Here is a 22,259-nt window from a genome sequence, read left to right as displayed (position 1 = left end):
AGTGATGCAGAACGTGAGGGTGCTCTCCACTGCGCATCTGCAGTGACTATCTCTTCTCGGCCCTCTTCAGAAAGTAGAGGCATTGGTGAGCTTTCTTGATTTGATGACAAACTTAAAGGTTGAAGAAATTCAATGTTTTTCTTTTATTGTAGGTGTTTTTTGTTGAGTCTGTCTGTGATGATCCCAGTGTGGTGGCAGCAAACATCATGGTGAGTGGGCGCAGAGATTGCTAGTTAACAGTGATTGTGCAGATGTTGGGTGGGCTTTTGAGGAAGCCTGGTTTTAATGTCTCCCCATCTAAGTTGATGCTTTGCTCGCTACAGGATGTGAAGGTGTCCAGTCCAGATTATATGGATTGTAACAGGGCGGATGCAATGGAAGACTTCCTCAAGAGAATCGAGTGCTACAAAGCAACCTATCAGCCTTTGGACCCAGACAACTATGACAAGTGAGTCCAATGCTGAGTTGGTCCTTTTTAACAGTGTGTCTGTTCTTAAACTTGTGTCCAAGTAAAATCAGAATTGGGTTTCTTATCACTGATATTTTTTCATAGCGGCAATGCAAGGCATAAAAAAAAATTAAGTTACAACAAAAATAAACTGGTGAAAAAGAGGATTAGAATGGTAGTGTTCATGAATTCATGGACTGTTCAGAAGTTTATGGCATCAGGGAAGGAGCTGTTTCTAAAAAGTTGAGTGTGGGTCTTCAGGCTCTTGTACCACCTCCTTGGTGGTGGTAGTGAGAAGAGGACATGTCTGGGATGGAGGAGGTCCTTTATGATGGGTGCTGCCTTCTCTAGGCACTGCCCCTTAAGATGTTCTCAATCATGGTGGAAGTTTGGAAGTTGTACCCACAATGGAGCTGGCCAAGTTTACAATCCTCGGCAGCCTCTTTCCATCCTCTGCATTGGAATCTCCATACGAGCTGATGATGCAACCAGTCAGATTGTTCTCCACAGTACATCTGTAGAGACTTTGACATAGCTAATCTCCCCAAACTCCTAATGAGGTATAACCACTAGCATGCCTTCTATTCTCAAACCTGCATCCAAAGCTGGTTCACAAACGAGAAATCCGCAGATGCTGGAAATCCAAGCAACACGCACACAATGCTGGAGGAACTCAGCAGGCCAGGCAGGTCCTGCTGAAGGGTCTTGGCCCGAAACGTCGACTGTACTTTTTTCCCCCATGCTGTCTGGACTGCTGAGTTCCTCCAGCATTTTGTTCCAAAGTTGGTACTCAGTTGTAGGGGTGGCCTTGGAGTGTTGTTCCATGCATTAAGATGGAGGGAGTACAATTAGTGGAGATGGCTAATGAATGCTGCAAATCCTGCAAGGTTTGCATAAGTCGCATGGTCATGTAGCAATTAGTACAATGCTTCATAGCGCCAGCGATTACTGATCAGGGTTCGATTCCCACTGCTGTCTGCAAGGAGTTCGTGTGTTCTCCCCATGACTGCGTGTTTCCTCCTGATGTACCAGTTTATGGTTAGTGAGTTGTTGGCATGCTACGTTGGTGTCAGAAGTGTGGCATTGTTTCCTGCATTGCTTTCAATGTTTCTATGTTTAGCGTACATGTGACAAAGCTATTGAAGGGTTTGGTAATTAATGCTGAATCAGAAGTATTTCCAAAGTTTAAAGTAAGTGTATTACAAAATACACGTATGTTGCAATATACTCTGAAGATTTATTTTTTGTAGGCATTTGCAGTAAAATAAATACAATAGAATATATGAAATTCTGTGCTGTTAGCTATGTTCAGATGTTTAGTATTCAGTAAATCTCGCTATACTGTGAAGAATTGATCTGGTATGTTTGTTTCAACACTGTAAATGCTGGTAATTAAGTACTTTAATAGTTTAGTAGAGCTGTGGTTAGCGTAATGACAATAAGGAATTGTTTTGTCAATTGTTAACTTTCCTTTCCCTCCCTTGGCATGTCATATTAGGGATCTCTCGTTCATCAAGGTGATTAACGTGGGCAGGCGATTCCTGGTGAACCGGGTTCAGGATCATATTCAGAGCAGGATAGTCTATTACCTGATGAACATTCACGTCCATCCTCGTACAATCTACTTGTGTCGTCATGGGGAGAGTGAATATAACCTTAAGGGCAAGATTGGTGGCGATTCCGGGCTCTCTTACAGAGGGAAGAAGGTATGTGGCTCGACCTTCCTCGTGTATACACGTAGTCGTGGAGCACTGCAGCACAGAAATGTGGTCTTCGGCCCATCTATCCATGCTGAGCTGTTATTCTGCCTAATCCCATCAATATATAACTGGGCCATAGCCCTCCCATCCATGTACTTACCGAAACTTGTGTATTACAAATGAACCCACATCCACCACTTCCACTGGCAGCTTGTTCCATACTCTCACCACCTCTGAGTGAAGTTCCTCCTCGTATTCCCCTTGAATATTTGACCCTTCACCCTTAGCCTGTGACCTCCATTTTTTGTGTTGCCCAACCTTCATGGAAAAAGCTTGCTTGCATCAACCCCTATCTAGACCTTCAATTTTTTAGTACCTCCATCAAATCTCCCCTCATTCTCCTGCGCTCCAGGAGAATGCTGTTCAGATCCACAAGTTAATGTTATTAAAGCGCGCTGGATATTTAATACGTTCTAATAATCAATGTTTCAAATTGTTGAAAAGATTGCTTTGCACAACTTGCTAATAAAATTTACAATAGTAAGTAACACTGTTTTTGTATGCAAGCACTTGCTTTGTCTTTTGTCAAAGATGGGTTGAACATACTTTATATGCCACACACACAATGCTGGAGGAGCTTTGCAGGTCAGGCAGCATTAATAGAAGGGAATAAGCAGTCAGTTTAGGACCAAGACCCTTTATTGGGACTGGAAAGGAAAGTGGGGGGGGGGGGGGGTTGCAGAAGCCAGAGTATGGTGTGATAGGCTAAGCAGTATAAGCTGGCGGGTGGGGGGAGGAGAGGGAGGGGGCTGCTCTGAGAAGCTACATGGTGATCAGTGGGTGAGTTGAAGGGCAGAATAAAGAATCTGGTAGGAGAGGACTGTGGATTACGGGAGGAGAACCAGAGGGGGAGGTGATGGGCAGATGAGAAGAGAAGGGGCAAGAGGATAACCAGAATGGGGGGGGGCGGGGGGGGAACGGGAGAAATAACTGGAAGCTAGAAAAATTGATGATTGTGCCTTCAGGTTGGAGTTAACCCAGATGGGACATGTGGTGTTGCTCCTCCAACCTCATTATGATAGTAGAATTTGCAATTTGTTTACGACTTTAAATTTTGAGATTTCTGTAAGTAGTATTCAAAAAGCATAATTTAGATGTTGGCTACTGTGTTCAGCCAGTTTGTTGCCCAATCTCTCTCTGCAGAGAGATGCATGGTGTTTGTTCACTTTAAAACAAATGAGGGTTTTACGAATTTTCTAGTGACAATGGGAATCTTAACCTTCCCCCGCCCCCAGTTTTCCACAGCGTTAAGAACGTTTTTGGAGGAGCAGAACCTGAAGGATCTGAAGGTGTGGACCAGCCAGTTGCAGAGGACCATCCAGACGGCCGAGGTGTTGGGAAGCCATTATGAGCAGTGGAAAGCACTCAATGAAATAGATGCTGTAAGTTGCATTTAACCTTTAATCTCCTCCCAATTTGTATGGGCCCTTTTGGGGCTTGGATCATTGCTTGGAATTCTTGGAAATTTGACCTGTCCTAGGTGACCTTCACCTTTTTTTTTTACAGATATACTAGAGAAAGCATCATATCTGCATTATGACAATAGTCTGAAATTAGAGCATTGTAGACAGTCCAGTCCATCACAGAAACTAACCTCCCTCATTGACTCCAGCTATACTTTCTGCTGCTGTAAGAAAGTAGCAAGTGTAGTCAAGGACCCTCCTACCCAGTCACCCTCGTCTGCAACTCTTGAATGGATCTTTTATGCAATGTGGATGAGCTCATGATCTGTCTTGGACCTTGCACTTTGTCTATAACTGTAGCTCTAAATTCTGCATTGTTTTATCCTTGTGTATTACTGTGCTGTACTTGTGCATGGAGAGATCTGTCCAGACAGTAAACAAGCAAGTTTTTTTTTTCTACACCCCAGTACATATGACAATACTAAACCACTAACCAATTGATATTGACATACCTCACACTATCGTAGCACCTCTCAGAATTGTAGTTGTGTTGGGGGTTATCTAAGCTGACCTGGTTTTCTTCAGAACAGGTTTAAATGTGCTGTACATGAAAGACAGACAATTTCCTTTCTCAAACCCAAGAACAATCAGTAGATTGTGGAGTCAGTCAAGACTATGCATTGTTTGGTTTATATTTGGCACCAGGCTTGGTGTTGTCCACTGTTTGTGCTTTGGCTTTCATAACTCTTGCATAGCTTCTGATAAAGGCCAATATGCCTTAGTTCTGTCTGCAACTCCTGATTGTAAAGGAGCATCAGAACAGCTTAGTATGTTGGGAAGAGTGAGCAGCAACATATTGTGACGTTTGGTTTTCTGCACTGGGAATGACTCATCTGTGTCCAATGGACATGATTTGGCACAGTCGGGACTTGGGCTTCTAGGGGAGATGTGACTGAATGTATTTCTGATTTCAGGGTGTATGTGAAGATATGACCTATGAAGAAATCAAGGAGCAATATCCTGAGGAATACTCCCTCCGTGAACAAGACAAATATTATTACCGTTACCCAACGGGAGAGGTGAGTCTAGCTAGCAGTAGCATTCTGGAGTTGACTGAGTGGATTAAAGTTGTGCAGTGAAAGAAAATGAGTGGATTCTCCTCCTCCCTTATTCCACTGTCCTCTATCAGGATCCTTCATCCCTTTTTCCCCTTCCATCTATCATCTCCCAGCTCCTCACTGAATACTCATCCCCTCACCCACTCACATTCCCTCTCATCTGGTTTCACCTATCACCTGCTGGTTTGTACATTCTCCCTCCACCCTTCCTTTCCTATCCCGATGAAGGTTCATTCTCCATAGATGCTGCCTGGCCTGCTGAGTTTCTCTAGCATTTTGTATGTGTTACTCTGGATTTCCAGCATCTGCAGGATCCATTGATTTGGAAATGCAGCATGGAACAAACTCTTTTAGCCCAGCGAGCTGCATGGCCCAGCAATCTACTGTTTAACTCTAGCCTAACCACTGGACAATTTGCAAAGACCAATTAATCTACTGACCAGTACATCTTTGGACTGTGGGAAGGAACCAGAATGTCTGGAGGAAACCCACATGGTCACAGGGAGAACAAAAAATCCTTACAGACAGCACCGGAATTGAACTTCAAGCACAGCAATGCCCCAAACTGTAATAGCATTGCACTAACTGCTGCCTTACCATCGTGCCCCTGCTGTGTCACTGTTTTAATGCATTACTACTGAAATACATGGCTTTGCAAGCTTATGTTCTGAACGCTGTTCAAGAGCTGATGTTTGTAATTTCCATGATGAATACATTAAATTTTCCGAATACTCTGCTTGCGTCCCTATCAAAGGTGGTGAAAGGTGCTCCCTCCCTCCCCAAGCCTGCAGATCACCCTTGGGCTAGGTGTGGCACCTGCTTAGCCCCACCCCTGATCAGGCTCACGTGAAGCCATGTGAGCAGCTGGTGCCTATCACAAGTCCTGGCAATGTGACCACTGATGCCAGGCAATTTCTGAAGCGTGTTGATAATCTTATGACATGAGGCATGATGACGATGCACACTCTGCTTAACCCTTAACTAGCTGTAGCTTCAGAAACCTGATCTCTATTTGAGGATGTTCGTTTGAAAGTGGTAACTGGGTCACATTTCTGGTTTTAACTGTGTGGCTTTCTGTTTCCAGTCTTACCAAGACCTGGTGCAACGCCTGGAGCCGGTTATTATGGAACTGGAGAGACAGGGCGATGTTTTAGTCATTTGTCATCAAGCAGTCATGCGCTGCCTTCTCGCGTACTTCCTGGATAAAAGTGCAGGTTGGTGAATAGGGCAGTATTGTACATTGAGGTCCTTCTTAATTCAGAATAATGATTCTGTATCAGGGTTTATTATCACGGGTGTATATTGTGAAATTTGTTTTGTAGCAGTAATATAGTACAAGACCTAAAATTAAGAATTTATCTTAAAAATGGTACCCTCAGGAAGAGCCTCAGCACCCACACCTCAAGTTCATGAATAGATAATTGCCCCTCAACCATCCAAGTCTTGAACCAGTCTTGGACCATTTCACTCGCCTCATCACTGAACTGTTCCTACAGCCTGTGGACTCTTCATCTCATGTTCTTGATATCTATTGCTCGTTTGCTGTATTTGCACAGTTTGTCTTTTGCACGTTGTCTGACCTGTCTTCTTTCATTAGTCTATCGTGTTTCTCGGATTTGCTGTGTATGCCTGAAAGAAAGCAGTTCACAGGGTTGTGTATGTTGACATATATGTACGTTGAAACTTTGAATTTTTGAACTTCTGAATTTGGATTCCATGCTGCCTGTCAAGTACTGATTTGTCCCAACAGGGGTTAGGGTCAAACCCAGATCTCTGGAGCTGTGAGACTGTGGCTGCCCCAGCTGCAACAGTACCATGCCAGGAATCTTGACCTCGCAATCTTCTGTATGGCTTTGCCCCTAATTTCCCTGCACTAAACGTTCTGTACTTGTTACATTATTCTGCATTCTGTTGCTGTTTTACTCTGACCTCGATGCACTGATGTATTGATCGGTATGAGCAACATGCAAGATGCGCTTCCCACTATCCGAGTACACATGGCTGTAGTAAACCAATTCCAGATTAAAGATCAGCTTTGTCATGTGTACATCAAAACGTAGTGAAATGCATCGTCTGTCCGAGGATCTGCTGGCAGTGCAGCAAGTGTTGCTGTGCTTCTGGTGCCAAGGTAGCATGCATGAAACTTGCTACCCTTACCTGTACAAATTTGGAATATGGAAGGAAACCTACACAGTCACGGGGTGAACGTACAAACTCCTTGCATCGGTGGGAATTGAACCCGTCTTGCTGGCACTGTGATGGTGCTATGCCAATCGATGTGCTACCATTGCCACCTTGACTTGAGGGGCATCTGAAAGTGTAAGAGTTTAGCAGTATGTTCACTGTCTGATTGTTCTCATTATAGATGAACTGCCGTACCTCAAGTGTCCTCTTCACACTGTACTGAAATTGACTCCATTTGCATATGGTGAGTTTGGTGCTCTACAAAACATTATAACTCTAATTGCTCGGCACAGACTAGACGGCTGAAGGGCCTGGTACTGTGCTGTATTTTTCTTTGACATTTGTACTGAATCATGGGATTAATTTTCTCTTCAATTAGGTTGCAAGGTTGAGTCTATTTTTCTGAACGTGGAGGCAGTAAACACACACAGAGATCGGCCAGAGGTGAGTGTTCAATTTACTGGGTATACAGCACTCTCTACTAGCGAAGTAACAGATTAGCAAACGCTGGGTGGATTGAACATAATCTGGATTACACCAGCCTGGAGTCAAACCTAGTTCCCCTTATGCAGGTTGATGTTTGTTTGGGATGAGAATGGGGTTTAAAACAAGTTCCGCAAAACTTTCTGTGAAAAGCATCAGCTTTGTCTGCGGCTGGCTTGACTAACTTGGGTAATGCACATGTAATTCAACAGCATTATGATGAACTTTGGAGAAAAGTTTGTAATTTTCCCCCTGGGTGGAATATTAAGGGAGAATGCTTGTCATCGTTTAAAGTTCAAATTAAATTTATGTCACCATACACACCTGAAATTAATTTTCTTGTGGGCATTCAGATACAAATAAACAACAGAATCAATGAAAAACTGCCCAAAAGCAACCAGTGTGCAAAAGATGACAAATTGTACAAATACAGAAAACAAACTTAAAAGTTTAAGAGTTACTTTATTGATGCCAAAGGAAATTAGTGTCACAGTAGCATAACAAGTGCACAGATATAAATATTAGAGAAGTAGAATGAAAAATGAGTTGTTTCGAACAGTCTTAGCAGGAGGGGGTCATCGCTTCCCTGGCTGCTGATAGACCCATTACAGTCTAATGGCCAAGCGTAAGAATGACCTCATGTATCGCTCTTCGGAGCAGCGCTGTTGTCTTAGTCTTTTGCTAAAAGTGCTTCTCTGTTCAGCCAAGCTGGCATGCAGAGGGTGTGAAACTTTGTCCAGAATTGCCAGGATTTTCCGTAGGGTCCAGAAGTTAAGAGTCCTTGAAAATGAGTCTATAGGTTGTGGAGTCAGTTTAGTGCTGGGCTGAATGAAGTTTCCAGGCTAGTTCAGGAGCCCGATGATTGAAGGGTAATGACTGCTCCTGAAACTGGTGGTGTGGGATCTAAGGCTCCTGTACTTCCCAATGGCGGCAGTCAGAAGAGAGCGTGACCTGAATGGAAGGGGGGTGGGGTCCTTGCTGTTTATTCCTCTCGCCTTTCTGACCGACAGCTGGATGGGTAGTTTGTTGAAGAGCCACAGGCTCTGCAGTTCAGCTAGGCCAGCAGTTTCTAGTGGGTGGCGTGGCTTGTACTGAATTAGGAAATGGATAAGGATGGAGAGTACTGCCACTCGTTAGTATTCCCCCTACCCACGGTAGTCTGACTTCCCCACCCCTTGGTTAGGACTTTATTCCCTAGAAGGTATACAGAATTGAGGGTTATAGTTGAGGTAAATGCAAGCTTTTCCACTGAGGTTTGGTGAGATTGGAACTAGAGGTCATGGGTTAAGGGTGAAATGCTAAAGGTGAACATCACACAGGGTGGCGAGTGTGGCACAAGCTGCCAGTGGAAGTGGTGGATATGGCTTCGATTTCAGCATTTAAGAGGAATTTAAATAATGAGTGTGAAGTGTGTGGAGGGCTATGGTCCAGGTGCAGTGGATGGGACTAGGCAGGATATTTTGGCATGGATTAGATGGGCTGAAGGGCCTATTTCTGTGCAGTATGTTCTAGACTTTAAAAAAATATTTATATTTACACATACACGATGGAAGATGTCAGCAGGTCGGGCAGCATCCATGGAGGGGAATGAGCCGTTGATGTTTCAGGTGGAGACCCTTCATTGGAACTGGAAAAGGGAGGCAGAATAATATGTGTGAAAGGAAAGGAGTACAAGCTGGTAGGTGAGACCTGAATAGGGGTTAAAGTGGGTATGTAGGTGCTGGGAGGTATTGGGTGGAAGAGGTAAAGGGTTGAAGGAGAGAACTGGAGGACAGTGGTTGACAGAAGAAAGGGAAGGAGAAAATTGAACAATTTATTTTAGTATTGAATTAAAATTATTGAAAGGCCATGAAAGAGGGAAGGTTAGATTAATCTTGGAATAGGTAAAGTCAGCACAGCATCATGGGCTGAAGGGCCTGTACTATCCTATGTTCTATTAAACTGTTTTGTGCTTAAAGCAGTTGATGTTTTGGGAGGTAATGTAGGATGTATGGTTACTAACAGACTAACATTGATCAGAATAAATGTTCATTTTTTTCAGTATGTGAGTAGGATGCACACTGTTCATTTTTGAATTAAGAGTCCTGTCACTTCTGAAAGTAATTGGTTGGAGTAAAGATCATACTTGAGTACGAAGTCGGCTAGTTTGTTCCCAAAGGCACCCCAAAAGAATTTGCTTTTTTTCCCTCGAGAGTTTTTTGTGTTGCTGCCTTGGTGTGTTTTAATTACAGGCAGGTCCCAGGCAGCCTCCCTGTAGGTAAAATTTACCAGGTATAATCTGTGCTGTGCTACCAAATACACTTGATGGCTCACCTTGTCCTGCCTGCTCCCCTTCTGTATGGGGTTTAGGCCAGTCCAACAGTGTCTCTTCAAAGCACAAGCTCTGATTCTAGGAATGAGTTGTGTTGCTTCCCTGTCCAAGCACTGAAATGTTTACTGCCCAAAACCATGCACATCAAGTGTGTTTTCTCCCCTCTCCAGGGAGATGAGACTGAAGCTGGTGGGAGGTTGCTGAGCTGGAGGAACTCAGCGAGACAGGCAGCATCTGTAAAGGGAAAGTTAATAGTCATTCAACCATACACGTATGTAGCTAAATGAAAGTGTTCCTCTGGGGCCAAGTTGTGAAGCACGTACATCCAGTCACACCTAACCTGTATGGTCACGATTGTACATTTAGTCACAAAAAAGATTAACTGAACTCCTTGAGTGGCGTGGGCTGGAGATTGATGGTGCATGGGATATTGTATTGGAGCCACATTACTGCAAGAACAAGTGCACAGCAGGTAGTTGATACATGGGAATGAGACACTCCCTCGGGGCTGGGTTAGTCACGGTGCAGAGTCTTGCCCCAAACTTATTATCCCTTTTCCTCACTAGATGCTGCCTGACCTGAGTTCTTCCAGTATCTAAGTTTTGTCCTGTAGAAAAACAACAATGTACGTATAATCTACCTGTTTTAAGCTTAAACTTAAGAGTAGATCTTGCACTTTGTGGTAATATTATACACGTTAGTTTAATTTTGTATTGAGTTTTTAAGTTTGATTCTGGACAGTGTTTTGTCTCAGTTGTCAGCAACTATATAAAGCTCGAGTTTCTAGTTTCCCATTATGTAGGGCAGCGAATCAGACGCCAAATTCCCCAGATGCTGGCAGTGTTGGACATAAAAACTGAGGATAGTTTGAGTGAGCTCTCGGACTTTTTTCCTTTGGGGCAAAGGAGGATGGGAGTTAACTTGACTGAGCTGTGTAAGATGAGAGGCACGGACTGCACAGCCAGACTTTTTCCTTGGGCAGAAATAGCTAACACAAGGGGGTATAAAAGTATCGGGGTTTTTAAAAACACAAAGCATGGAATGAGTTGCCAGGGTGGTGGCAGAGGCATATACATTAGGGACTTTTAAGGAACTCTTGGGTGCATAGATGAAAGAAGAATGCAGGGTTATGTAGGAGGAAAGGGTTAGATTGATGTTAAAGTAGCTTAGAATATTGGCACAACATCGTGGGGCAAAGGGCCTGTATTGTGCCGTACTGTTCTGTGAACTCAGCATGTTGGGCAGCATCTACGATCAGGCATAGATACTATCTGATTTGCTGACTTCCAGCATTTTGTGTGTTACTGAATAGTGTAGGTTGGATAACAGCTTAACATGGAGTAAATATAGGTGGTTTGGGCATTGGGCTGTACCTGAGTGAAAAGATTGATCCCAGTTGATCCATTCTTTGCTGCCATAATTGGATTAAGTCACGTCACATTGAATAGAAGAACACTGATCTACTTGCCCGTGACAGGGTAAATGTTTTCACCAGGGAGGAATATTTGGGAAGGGAAAACTAGAACATTTTGAAGCCCAGCCAAAACTGTTAATAGAACTGATTTTTGAACTACAGTTTGCTTTTTGCGAAAGTGCTTCCCAGTGGTTCATTCAGTAACTTTTATCGACCGAAGCTGTGCTCAGGTGGGGGAGCATTGCAGTTGTCCAACTTCTATCCCAGTTGGAATGAAGTCTGTCAGACAAAACTAATGGCCACTCTAGTGAATGGCTCGTGCTGAAATTGTCAATTTTTATCCCACCAGAAAGGCTGTGAGTGACATTGGGGGAGTTTTGGTGGTCATGTGCAGTCTTCATTCTTGAGGTTGTAATGTTTTTAAAAAACAAAAAAACAAAAACCCTTTCCCCAAAAACTCCAGACTGGGCTGCTTTGAGTCGCCATAGCGGTCCATAAATGCAGCTCCCCTTTTGCACTATTTATTTATTTTATTATTGTAGTAATTTTTGTCTTGTACTGTACTGCTGCCGCAAAACAACAAAGTTCACGACATATGTCAGTGATAACAAACCTGTTTCTGGGTTTGTTACACTTGGTTTATGAAATGCTCCTGTTGTAATTCAGCTTTTTTATTTTTTGCGTTTCTCCATTCACTCCGACCAGGACGTTGGTAAGAAGGGATCAAACCCACTCATGCGGCGCAATAGTGTAACTCCTCTAGCCAGCCCAGAGCCCAACAAAAAGCCGAGGATTGAAGGCCTTGAGGACCATGTGGCCTCCTGTTCCTCATCCATGCCCGTCTCTCTGGCATCCGACGGGTCCACACCCCTACCTGGACAAGTTAGTCGACTTCCTTTCCATTCTGCCTGTTGCTGATCCTACCGCTACCTCAATCTGCAGGTTTTTGTGTGTGCCTTTGCATCTAGTGGTGCTATGCTCCATAATCATAACTAATCTTTCAATGGAAGTGCTGTGCTTGCTGCCTTGGCAATTGCAGGGTTAATCTTGTAGTTGTGTTGGCTGGAACTGTGCTTGCTTTGTAGTTTATGCCTGGGACATTCATAATTGTAATATTTTTGTAATTTCAGTTTCAAAATTATATTAACTGGCTTTGTTCTAATTAAGAATGTACTAACAGATTTTCTATTTGTATTAAAACAAGTCACTGAATGTGTATTCCTATAAATAGTGCCATGTGATGTGATTTTTGCAGTTTTTTTATTGCATGTTGGTGTAATTTTAAAACAACTTTTTGGAAAATTGCAAATGTTGCATTTGAATTATGGAACTTTGTGTACTGAAGCTGTCATTGTTTGGATCTCTACAAGCTGTGTCATTGATTATTAGGGGAGTTCCTAGAGGTGAACTGAGCGCCAATGTGTACGGGTTACACCCACAACAGCACCATGAGGAATGGTGGTAGTGAAGAGTAGGGCTACCATTGTCCCAGTAAGGGTACACTGTTCTGATGGGGGTCATTTGCCACAAATTGGTCTTGAACATGGGAGTAGTCAGGCTGACATAGGGGGATATCCTTGTGTTGTGTTTTGACTTCAATCTGCATCTGGCGCAGACCCACCTTTTTGGAAGGTGGAAGAGGAGGGGTGGCTGGTTAATGCTTTCTTTCAAAGTACGCATTGCCTGCATTTCCTAGTTTGAGTGCTGGTCTTTAGAAAGTCTCAAGTTTAATTCAGTCTACGGTAAAATAGAACTGGTTTCACTTCTTAAGCTTTAAGAAGCAAAACCATTTTGAGTGACATCTCAGACTAGTCTGCTTTTCCATTATGCTAATAGCAAGCTGCTTAATGCCTGTAGCAGGTAGATCCAGAGAAAAATGCACCACATTTTGGTTGAGCTGTCTTACTTTGCTTTTTAAATTAAATTTTGTTCTCATTTCTTTTACACCTCCACTTTTTATCTCCAGCTTTTAATACAAAAGGCTTATCTGTAAGTATTTCTCTTTTCTCTCTAAGTGTCAGTGCTACTAATGTATGGGTCTGACTGTCTTACTGCTTGTAAATACTTTTGGAGATGGGAAGTACATTTTGGATCACAACTCATTGGCAAGTTTGCTTTTGAAATAATATTCTTTGCTGCTATTTCAATTCATTTTTGAGCAGGTTTAAGGCATGCTTCATTAGTTACAAAGGGTAATGAATCTCACAGGTAGTCAAAACTGCCAACTTGTCACCAGCAGTAGCCACCACCATCAGGGACATGTATATAGGATACCAGGGAAAAGGTAATCAATATCATGAAGGACCCAACCACTCTGCTCATGGACTACTTGTCCCACCCTCATCAGGGAGGAATCTATGTAGCATCTATGCCAGGAGCAACTCACTCAACTTACTTTCCCCAAGCAGTAAGGCTGATCAACACCCCCAGCCACTAACCCACCCCTCGACATGGCACGAACAGCACTATTTTATAATTTCCTGTGAGTCACCTTATGTACAGACACTACATGCTTAGGGACACATTACATAACCTAAAATCAATATTTATATAAGCCATCTTCTGTTTGTATATTCATTGTTTTTGTGTTGCATCAGATTCGGAGTAACAATTACTTTGTTCCCCTTTACACTTGCTTACTGGAAATGACATTAAACAATCTTGACGCTTAATTTCTACAAGCTTTGAAAAGAATGTTTTGCCATCACACATTTACTGCAGTGAGGGTGAATGACATTGTCTAAAATTTTTCTAACCCGTGCTGCAGTTTGCAAACTTTTTTTAAGGAACTGCTTTGTGATGGGTTGGAGCTAACTAACTTTAAACATTTGAAGTCGCTTTAAAAAGGAAGCTGAGCACTGAAATGAAAGTTGGTAGAAGTTTAGAAAAGCAGGCTTGGGTGATGTGCACTGTCTTCATCAAACTTTAAGAACTTCAGAATGGTACTCTGTTTTTAAAAACTGGAACAACCGATGTTTTCATATAGTACATGAAATACAATTGGATTATTTAATCACATACAGAGTGTAGTTATCAACCAGATTCAATCAAATTCTTAATTTGTGGTCCTACCCCATTTAAATTTAAATTTTTTTTCTAATGTGTATAAAATCTAACAAATTTGTTCCTCTTCAGTCATCTGCTTTATGTCCATTGAGGCATAGTTTTAAAATTGAGTTGGCAAATAATTCACTGCTTACTTTCAGTTAAAATTTGCATTCTTTTTAATGAGCATTTATTTCTACTGCATTTCCAGGACCTTTTTGGGGAAGTGAAGGTGGTAGTGGGGAAATGAAAGTCTTGCTTTTGTGTGTCTGAAAGTTTTCCTGTTCAATCAGAAGGTTCTGGGTTTGAATCCTTGTGTTGGGACTTGAGCAAGTGGAGCTGTCGGGAGTTCAAAGAATACTGCAGTCAGAGGTGCTGTGCTAATAAACCAGGGTCCTTCAATTTTTCTTCTGTCCATTTTAAATTTTGAAGAGCCATCCCTGATCACTTGACCAGACACCATCACAGCAGCAGGAGCTTGCTATGCACATTTGCAAAATGCACTGAAGTGACTCCATGCGGAGTTTCTAATTGACTGCACAAAACTGTCCTGAGTTGTAGAAAATAATAGAAACAGAAGTCCTTTGAAAACTACTTACTAATATCATGTGCTCTAGCTTAAAACTGTCCTTCCAGTCACCCTGCCTTTTGTAACCTTTTCTAATGGAGAGTAGATGGTTGAGATGCAAACTAAGTTTGATGGTCTTTGACCTCAAATACTACTTAACATGTCAGACTTTTAAAATTTTCTGTTCACCTTGACCTTTTATCTAGCATTGTGCCCAGAATGGTCCTTGTATGTAACTGCGTTTCACACTGCTTCAGATCATCACTTAGTTTTCTGATTAGTTACAACTCAGATTGGTTGATTTCCAGATGAGGGCTGAGATGCAAGTTGGCTTTTGTAGATTTGCCCCGATGTTTTAATAATTGGATCGGTCCCTTGATGTGAATGGCCAACGTTACATGACTTCAATCTTTGGTTGGCCAGGATTCCCTAAAGGCTAACTTGCAGGTTGAGTCGAGGGCAAGGAAGGCAATTGCATTATTACCCTTCATTTTGCAAGATGTAATGCTGAGGCATAGAGGCATTGGTCAGACTGCGCTTGGAGGATTGTGAGCAGTTTTGGGTCCTTGTCTAAGAATGTGCTGGTTATGGAGTGTCCAGAGGAGGTTCATGAATGATCTTGGCAATCTGTTGGTGTATGCAAAGTTGTTTAATGGCTCAGGGCCTTCATTTGCCATTTGGAAGAATATGGGGCGTTCTCATTGAAACCTATCAGATATTGAAAGGCCTAGATAGAGTGGATATGGAGAGGATGTTTCCTATAGTGGGGGAGTTTGGGACCTGGGGGCACCACCTCAGAATACAAGGACATCCCTTTAGAACAGGTGAGGAGGAACTTCACAAGCCACAGATTTCGGAATTCATGCACAGATGGCTGTGGAGGCCAAGTCTTCAGTTTAATTTAAAGCCGAAGTTGGTAGGTTTTTGATTAGTGAGGGTATCAAAGGTTGTGGGGGAAAAGATAGAATGGTGTTGAGAGGGGGGAAATGGTGGAGCAAACTCGATGGGCCCAGTGAACTAATTCTGCTCCTATGCTTTGGTCTAACTGCACTTCTGAGAGCTGTATGTTTTATTGCACGCTGACACTTATTTCTGATTTTAAAAGATCTCCCTCTCCTTTTCTCTCTACCCACCTCACAACTTCTGCCTGCAGACGAACTGTATTTCATTATCTCAAAATTTTAGCCTTGCTAATCCTTCAAAGGTAAAGAGCTTTAATCCCTGCTGTCCACACACTCCGTTGCTATAGCGATCTAGCTCTCACTTCAAGGTCGGGTTACTTGAAAATGAAATCCTTCACTGGAAGATGTTTCATTTTTTTTTGCATTGTAGGGGACCAATAGAGGCGCTGCTATCAAACCAGCTAAGCCATGCTGATTATGCTATGCTCATGATACAATGGGTTGCTATGTGCGTGTCTTTGGATCTGAATGTACATAGAACATTGAACACTACAGGTCCGTCAGCCCATGAGGTTCTGATTTTTTTTTAAAAAATCAGTTCTAAAATCAATCTAACCATTCCCTCCAACGTAGTCCTCCAGTTTTCTATCTTCCATCTGCCTATCTAAGGCCCTCACATAACTGCCCCTGCCACACCCCTGGCAGGGCATTCCATGCACCCACCACTGTGTATATTAAAGAAAAATGCCCCTGACATCCCCCCATATTTTCCTCCAATCACCTTAAAGTTAAGCCCCTGATATTAGCAGTTTCCTGGCTATTGTATACTGGAAGGAAATGCCAGGCAGCTGAACCACCCAGGGGCTAATCTTCGTAGTACTGACCCGCTGTCAACTTTCATAAACCGTTGTCCCTATTGAAGCTGTCTGCTATCTGACTACTCCTGTGGAGTTGGTCCGAATCATAAACCCCACACCACTAATAGTTGTGATTAAAGGCCAACTTTATTTATCACGTGCATTGAAACACAGTAAATGCATTTGCATCAGGGAGCAGCACAGTCTGCGAATATGCTTGGGGCAGCCTACTGGTGTCGCCGTGCTTCAGGTGCAAACATATCATGCCTGTGACTTGGTGTTTAGGGTTAACCTGAACTCCAACTTGTGCATCTTTGGATTGGTGGAGGAAACCAGAGCACTTGGAGGATACTTGTGTAGACATAGAAAGAATGTATTGATTCCTTACAGCAACAGGAATTGAACCAGAGTTGCTAGAACTCTAAAGCATTACTCTGACTGCTGTGCTTTTGGGAGTATTTCTTTTACAAATGCATTTCCCTTGGCCAGCTTCTGAAATGTGGTTTCCAGATTGAATTCATCATCAGCTATAGAAATACCCACCGTTGGAGTTCATCCATTTTAACTTCACATTTAAGGTCTACTTTCAGTAGTAAAGAAGCTGTGATGTAATATTAGTCCTGATGAAGGGTCTTGGCCAGAAACATCAACTGTTTATTTCCCTCCCTCCCCCAAATGAATGCTGGCTTACTTGCTGAGTTCCTCCAGCGTTTTGTTTGCTGCTTTGTGATCTTCAGGGCCATGAATCCCAGGCTGAGATCTTTGACCAATATGATAGACTGAATGTTATCTCTTGTGCTGCACGTTCTGTCTCATTCATAGACTCTGCCCTCAAGGGAAAGGAGTTGTGGGTTGTAATAGTGCCGTTTTGACACTGTTTTAAGATTCGTACTTGAATCACATGGTTATTAAATCTTTGCAATGCCATTTCTAGTAATGGGCAGAATTTGTATCCTCTGAGATATCATACTTAGATCTACAGGTGATTCATTTTGGCTTGTAGCAGACATGGTGAGACTGATTTCTGCTGAGTGAAGAGGTGTGATTCATCAGGTGTAAATAGTGAGTTGGTGTGAGGGTTTTAATTTTAGATTTAGAGGTACAGAATGGTAACAGGCCTTTCTAGCCCAAATGAGGCTGTGCCTCAGTTTCTTCTGACCAATTAACCTACTAACCCACATGTCTTTGGAATGTGGAAGGAAATTGCAGCACCTAGATGAAACCCACATGGTCACAGAGTGTACAAACTCCTTGCAGAGAAGTAGAATTGAACCCTGGTTGTTTGTACTGCAAACAGTAAATGCTATGCTACAATGCTGCCCGAATTAATGCCATTTTAGAAATGGACAGAAATGCAGTATTTTTTTTGGCTCATGCAGATGCTATGAGACTTGATTTTTATTTAACAGTCCTGTGAGTGAAGAGGTGTTCCATCAAATGTAAATGGTGAGTTGGTATGAAGGGTAATGTAACCAGTCTCTTGCTGACATTTGTTCTGCTGTTGATTTGGGATTTTTTTGTCTGTCCCTATCACTGGTATGTGAACTCCCCATGCAGGAAGTTGGAGGTGGAACAGAGTTAAATGCAAGTGGGTGTTGTGAGTTTGTAAAGGTAATGCACATCTGCTGACATCAGTGGATGTGTATTTGAGGCTGTGTAGAGAGAGTGGGTGCTGTATTGTGCATCTGGAATAAGTAAATGATGGTCCATTCCTGTGGAGGGTTCAGTAATCAATTAAGCATCTAGAGATGTACAAGATGAGGCATGGATCAAGTGGACAGCCAGAGATGTTTTCCCAAGGGAATATACAAGTGGCCTAATTTTAAGATGATTGGTGGAAAATGTAGAGGGAATGTCAGAAGTAAGTTTTTAAAAAAAAAAATAAAATAAATAAAAATAAATTATTAGTGGTGAGTGCTTGGAATACCCTGCCAGAGAGGTGGTAGAGATAACTACATTAAGGACACTTAAAAAAAAATCTTAAATACGCATATGAATGTTAGAAAAATGGAGGATTGTGAAGGAGTGAAATGTTAGATCTTGGAGCAAGTTAAAAGATCGGCACATAGTGGGCCAAGTGGCCTGTGCAGTGCATATTCAAATTCTATTGTGGTTTCTGGGATAATTCAAAATTAAATCTAGAAGATAAAGTGGGTGCATTAATCCTAACATTGAAGCCACTCAGATCATTTGGTTGAAGAATGGAATCAGTCAGCCTTGTCTGACCTAGATGGCTGGTTGATGCCTAACTTCAGAAGGCAGTAGGAATATGGGTAATGATGTCAGGAGGCATCAAACTGTGGTAATATGAGTATTACTGAACTTGTAGGTTGTGAGAAAGGACGTTTAGCATTGTTGTCCTTCAGTTAAGTCATTATTTTGCAGTCGTACAAGTTGTTGGTGAGGCCCCACTTAGAGTAATATGTACAGTTTTGGTACCCTATTGGTGGAAAGTACAGGAAAGATATTAGGATGTCAGGACTGGAGGGGTTAAGTTATACGGAGAGGTTGACCAGGCTAGGCTCTTGTTTTATTATTTTTGTTTGGAGTGTATGAGAATGAGGGGTTGCCTTACTGGTTTAAAATTGAGTTTAATATTAAGGTTGTTGAAAGTGGAAAGCACCAGGTCTTCCCCAGGACAGGCAAAACTAGAGATTTGGGTTTCTTAAGTCTTTCCCCTTACCCCAAGGGGCAACTCGTCACAGGGTGTTGAGTGTATGGAGCAAGCTGCCTGTGGAAGAGGATAAGTTGGGCTATTCAAGAGGGGCCAGGCTGGAAGGGATACAGAGAGAATGCAGGAAATTGGGACTGACTGAGTTGAGTGACTGTTCCATTGCTTATGGGATTAATCTGCTCTGAATACCATTGCAACAAATATGCTTCATTTCAATAGCTGTCTAGTTGGTTTGCATGCATGCAGCTTTCTATGCATTTTATTTTTTGGATACAAACAAAATGCTTGTATTTCATTCTCAATGTCATCTTGTACCCACAGAATGTAAGTGAGATGCCGAGATCTTCCGAAGCTGTGGTAACCCTCTCTGTCCAAGACTGAAACGCTTGTTTGCTTTTGGAGGTTGCATACTGCTTTAAAACCAAGCCCCTAATGTCAAGAGACACTGGACTCCTTGTTCTGGATATCAGCTGCTTGGATGCGTTGGAGAAGAATTTTGGATTTAACATGAGATCTTTGACCACTCTTAACATTTACTGAATGTCTTGCTACTGTAATAATGTGCAAGTGCTTTTACTGAACAAAAGTTGTTCTTCTGGTTGTAAATAGCTAGGACATCTCGTTGGAGGGATATATTGAGTTGTGTATACATAATGTAAATAGTTACAGGAGGGTTTGACTCTATTTTGCTGTTTGTCATGAAATGTACAGTCTTGTGTGCAGGAACACCTGTTCCTGAAATGTTCACTACAATATCATGGAGGCGTTTGAGAGGCCAGTTTAACTTCAGAATGCTGGAGATCTGGACTTGGCATACAGCTAGTTAAATGAATTATGCACATATTTATGGAAAAGCTAAGGTTGCCATGTGACCAATTCCGTTTTTGCTTGTGTGTAATTTCCTTACCTTTTCGTGTGAAATGTGGATGTTAATTGTTACAAAATGGCTCCAGGCAAGACAGAACCTGGAACTGTTGGGAGTGTGAATGAACACTGATGTGCTGATGTAAAAGTTTACACATACCAGCCGTGGCAGAAATCGGGGATGTGAAACACCTATATGTAAATGGACTTCAGCTTTCTTGGAACTGAAGAGTTCTCATTCCAGAATAATGAAAGTGAAGGCATTGTTCCTACTGACTGAAAAGGAACTAAGATCTGGGCAAGTGGACGGGACAATGATTTTTTTTCTCTCTCTAAGCATATCTGAACTGAACTCTGGCTGTATAATCTGGTAAAAACTTGCATCTATTGCCTGCTGACACCTGGTAATGAAAAAATGTATAAGCTTGATATTCATGTTTTCCCCCGTTACCACCTTGGCACAAGATGTAGGGTTAATAAGCTTTCCTGTTACTCGGCTGGGCTGCACTGAGATTTAGCAAAACCTGAGACTGATGCTGTCCAAACACGTGTTCTTCACTACCAAGAGGGTCACAACCAAATGCTATAGGATGGCAGAGACCAGTTATGTGGATGTGCGCAGTCTGTCAAGTGATAGTGCAATTATTGCAGAGCACCAGAGGATTCTAGCATTACCAAAGGACCTATTTTCCACCCTCTTGTCACCGTGCTGAACTCATTTTTCATTAACTCCGACTGTTTCGTTAGCTGACAAGGGCATGGTGTGACCACAGTGCCTGGTGTGTTTATCTTGCACAGAGGGAGTTGAGCAGTATTGAGGAGATTGAAGGTTTTGAGAGGGTGGGAGATGAAAATGCACTTGATCTAAAGCCTACTGGAGCTCCTTCTGACAAGCCACCAGCAAGCTATTTATGGTTCATTCCTTCAGTGATAGAAGCATTGTTGCACACTTTTATTTATCTGTGTTTTTGAGTTGGGGATGTGGGTAGAAAGAGTTTGGATCAGGATCAAAAAAGCAATGTTAATTCAATTGAGTGCAGCTTTAGTGGATTCTGGGATTAGTATTCACTAAAGTGTCTACAGCAATGTACTCATTCCAGTCAAATGGTGTCATTATTTGGATGAGTGGATAAGAGTGGAAAGTTGGTATGATTTTTTGTTAATTCTGTTAAGTTTTATGTATTCTGTTGTACTGTCCTAACATGCAAATTTATTTAAGTTTCAGAACACAGGGGAACATTTCCCTCTTAACAGCTTGGCATGTTGTATGTGATTTTTTTTCCTTCTGAGGAAGTCGGCTAGATAGCATCATAGTAAAGACAGGGTACAGTTTCTGAATATGCAACATTTTGCATTTGCTGGACCAATAATAAAATAAGTTTAATTAAAGCAGTTTCATGCTTCTTTGGTGCAGAAACAGATTTCACTAGGTCAGTGAATAAAAAGATTTGATTTTATGCTCATAACGCATTGTTCCATTATCCAAATATCTGACTGTCTTCAATAGACAATTGAACCTCTTGGTTGAAGAGTTCCAACAGTCTGCCACTTTGGATGAAGAAACTTCTCTCAGAACCAAACTGGTTGACCCCTTCCTTTCAATCTGTCTCTAACCACCACCCCCCCCCCCCTTCCCCTGCCCAATTCCAGCCATCCTGTGTAGGTTTAGTTCAATCCCTGCATCTACTGTTTTTAAATTTATTGAGATATGGCACAGAGTAGGCCTTTGAGCTGAGCTCAGCAAACCCCAAATTAACCCTAGCCTAATCATGGGACAATTTACAAAGAGCAGCTAGTACATCTTTGGACTGTGGGAGGAAATCGGAGCATCTGGAGGAAACCACATGGTCACAGGGAGAATACACAAGCTCTTAACAGACAGCAGTAGGAAATGAACTGCAGGTGTTGGCACTACAAAGCATTGTGCGAGCCTCTACTCTGACATGTTGTCCTGTGTGAAGCACAGTAAGAGTTTTTAATACTTCAGGAAGTCACATTTCATTCTTCAACTCAAGCACATAACCTTGGTCTGCTTAATCTTTTCACCATCTGATGATTGGATCTGGTGAGCATTGGATGAAATATAGCAACTGCAAATTTATCAGTCTATGCGGTGACTACAAGGTTTATTTATTTTTATTTAGAGATGGTGTGGAGTCAGCCCTTTGAGTCAGCAATTCCATGGCCCTAATCATGGGGCAATTTACAATGACCAATGAACCTACCTG

The 22,259-nt window shown here is 42.3% G+C and overlaps 1 protein-coding gene across 6 annotated transcripts in view; it reads left to right on the top strand.

The window, feature by feature from the left end:
* Positions 1 to 21,420, top strand: part of pfkfb3 (6-phosphofructo-2-kinase/fructose-2,6-biphosphatase 3) — a 92,961-nt gene extending 71,541 nt beyond the window's left edge. For 2 of the 6 annotated variants that reach the window (XM_073066536.1, XM_073066533.1), the window contains exons 6-17: positions 153 to 209; positions 324 to 448; positions 1,947 to 2,154; positions 3,444 to 3,590; positions 4,586 to 4,690; positions 5,814 to 5,943; positions 7,095 to 7,157; positions 7,293 to 7,357; positions 11,827 to 12,003; positions 13,088 to 13,110; positions 15,888 to 15,938; positions 19,489 to 21,420. In XM_073066536.1, the coding sequence (XP_072922637.1) occupies positions 153 to 209; positions 324 to 448; positions 1,947 to 2,154; positions 3,444 to 3,590; positions 4,586 to 4,690; positions 5,814 to 5,943; positions 7,095 to 7,157; positions 7,293 to 7,357; positions 11,827 to 12,003; positions 13,088 to 13,110; positions 15,888 to 15,938; positions 19,489 to 19,495 (1,158 nt within the window). In that variant the 3' untranslated portion in view covers positions 19,496 to 21,420. Of the gene's footprint in view, positions 1 to 152; positions 210 to 323; positions 449 to 1,946; positions 2,155 to 3,443; positions 3,591 to 4,585; positions 4,691 to 5,813; positions 5,944 to 7,094; positions 7,158 to 7,292; positions 7,358 to 10,273; positions 10,333 to 11,826; positions 12,004 to 13,087; positions 13,111 to 15,887; positions 15,939 to 19,488 lie in introns of those variants that run through there. The other 4 variants (XM_073066535.1, XM_073066534.1, XM_073066538.1 and 1 more) reach the window with 4 other exon arrangements.
* The last annotated feature ends 839 nt before the right edge of the window (positions 21,421 to 22,259 follow it).

This window comes from Hemitrygon akajei, chromosome 14 (assembly GCF_048418815.1).
Source record: "Hemitrygon akajei chromosome 14, sHemAka1.3, whole genome shotgun sequence".
Taxonomy (NCBI): domain Eukaryota; kingdom Metazoa; phylum Chordata; class Chondrichthyes; order Myliobatiformes; family Dasyatidae; genus Hemitrygon; species Hemitrygon akajei.
Note: the sequence above shows the minus strand (reverse complement) of the source record. Positions and strands in the feature narration are given on the sequence as shown.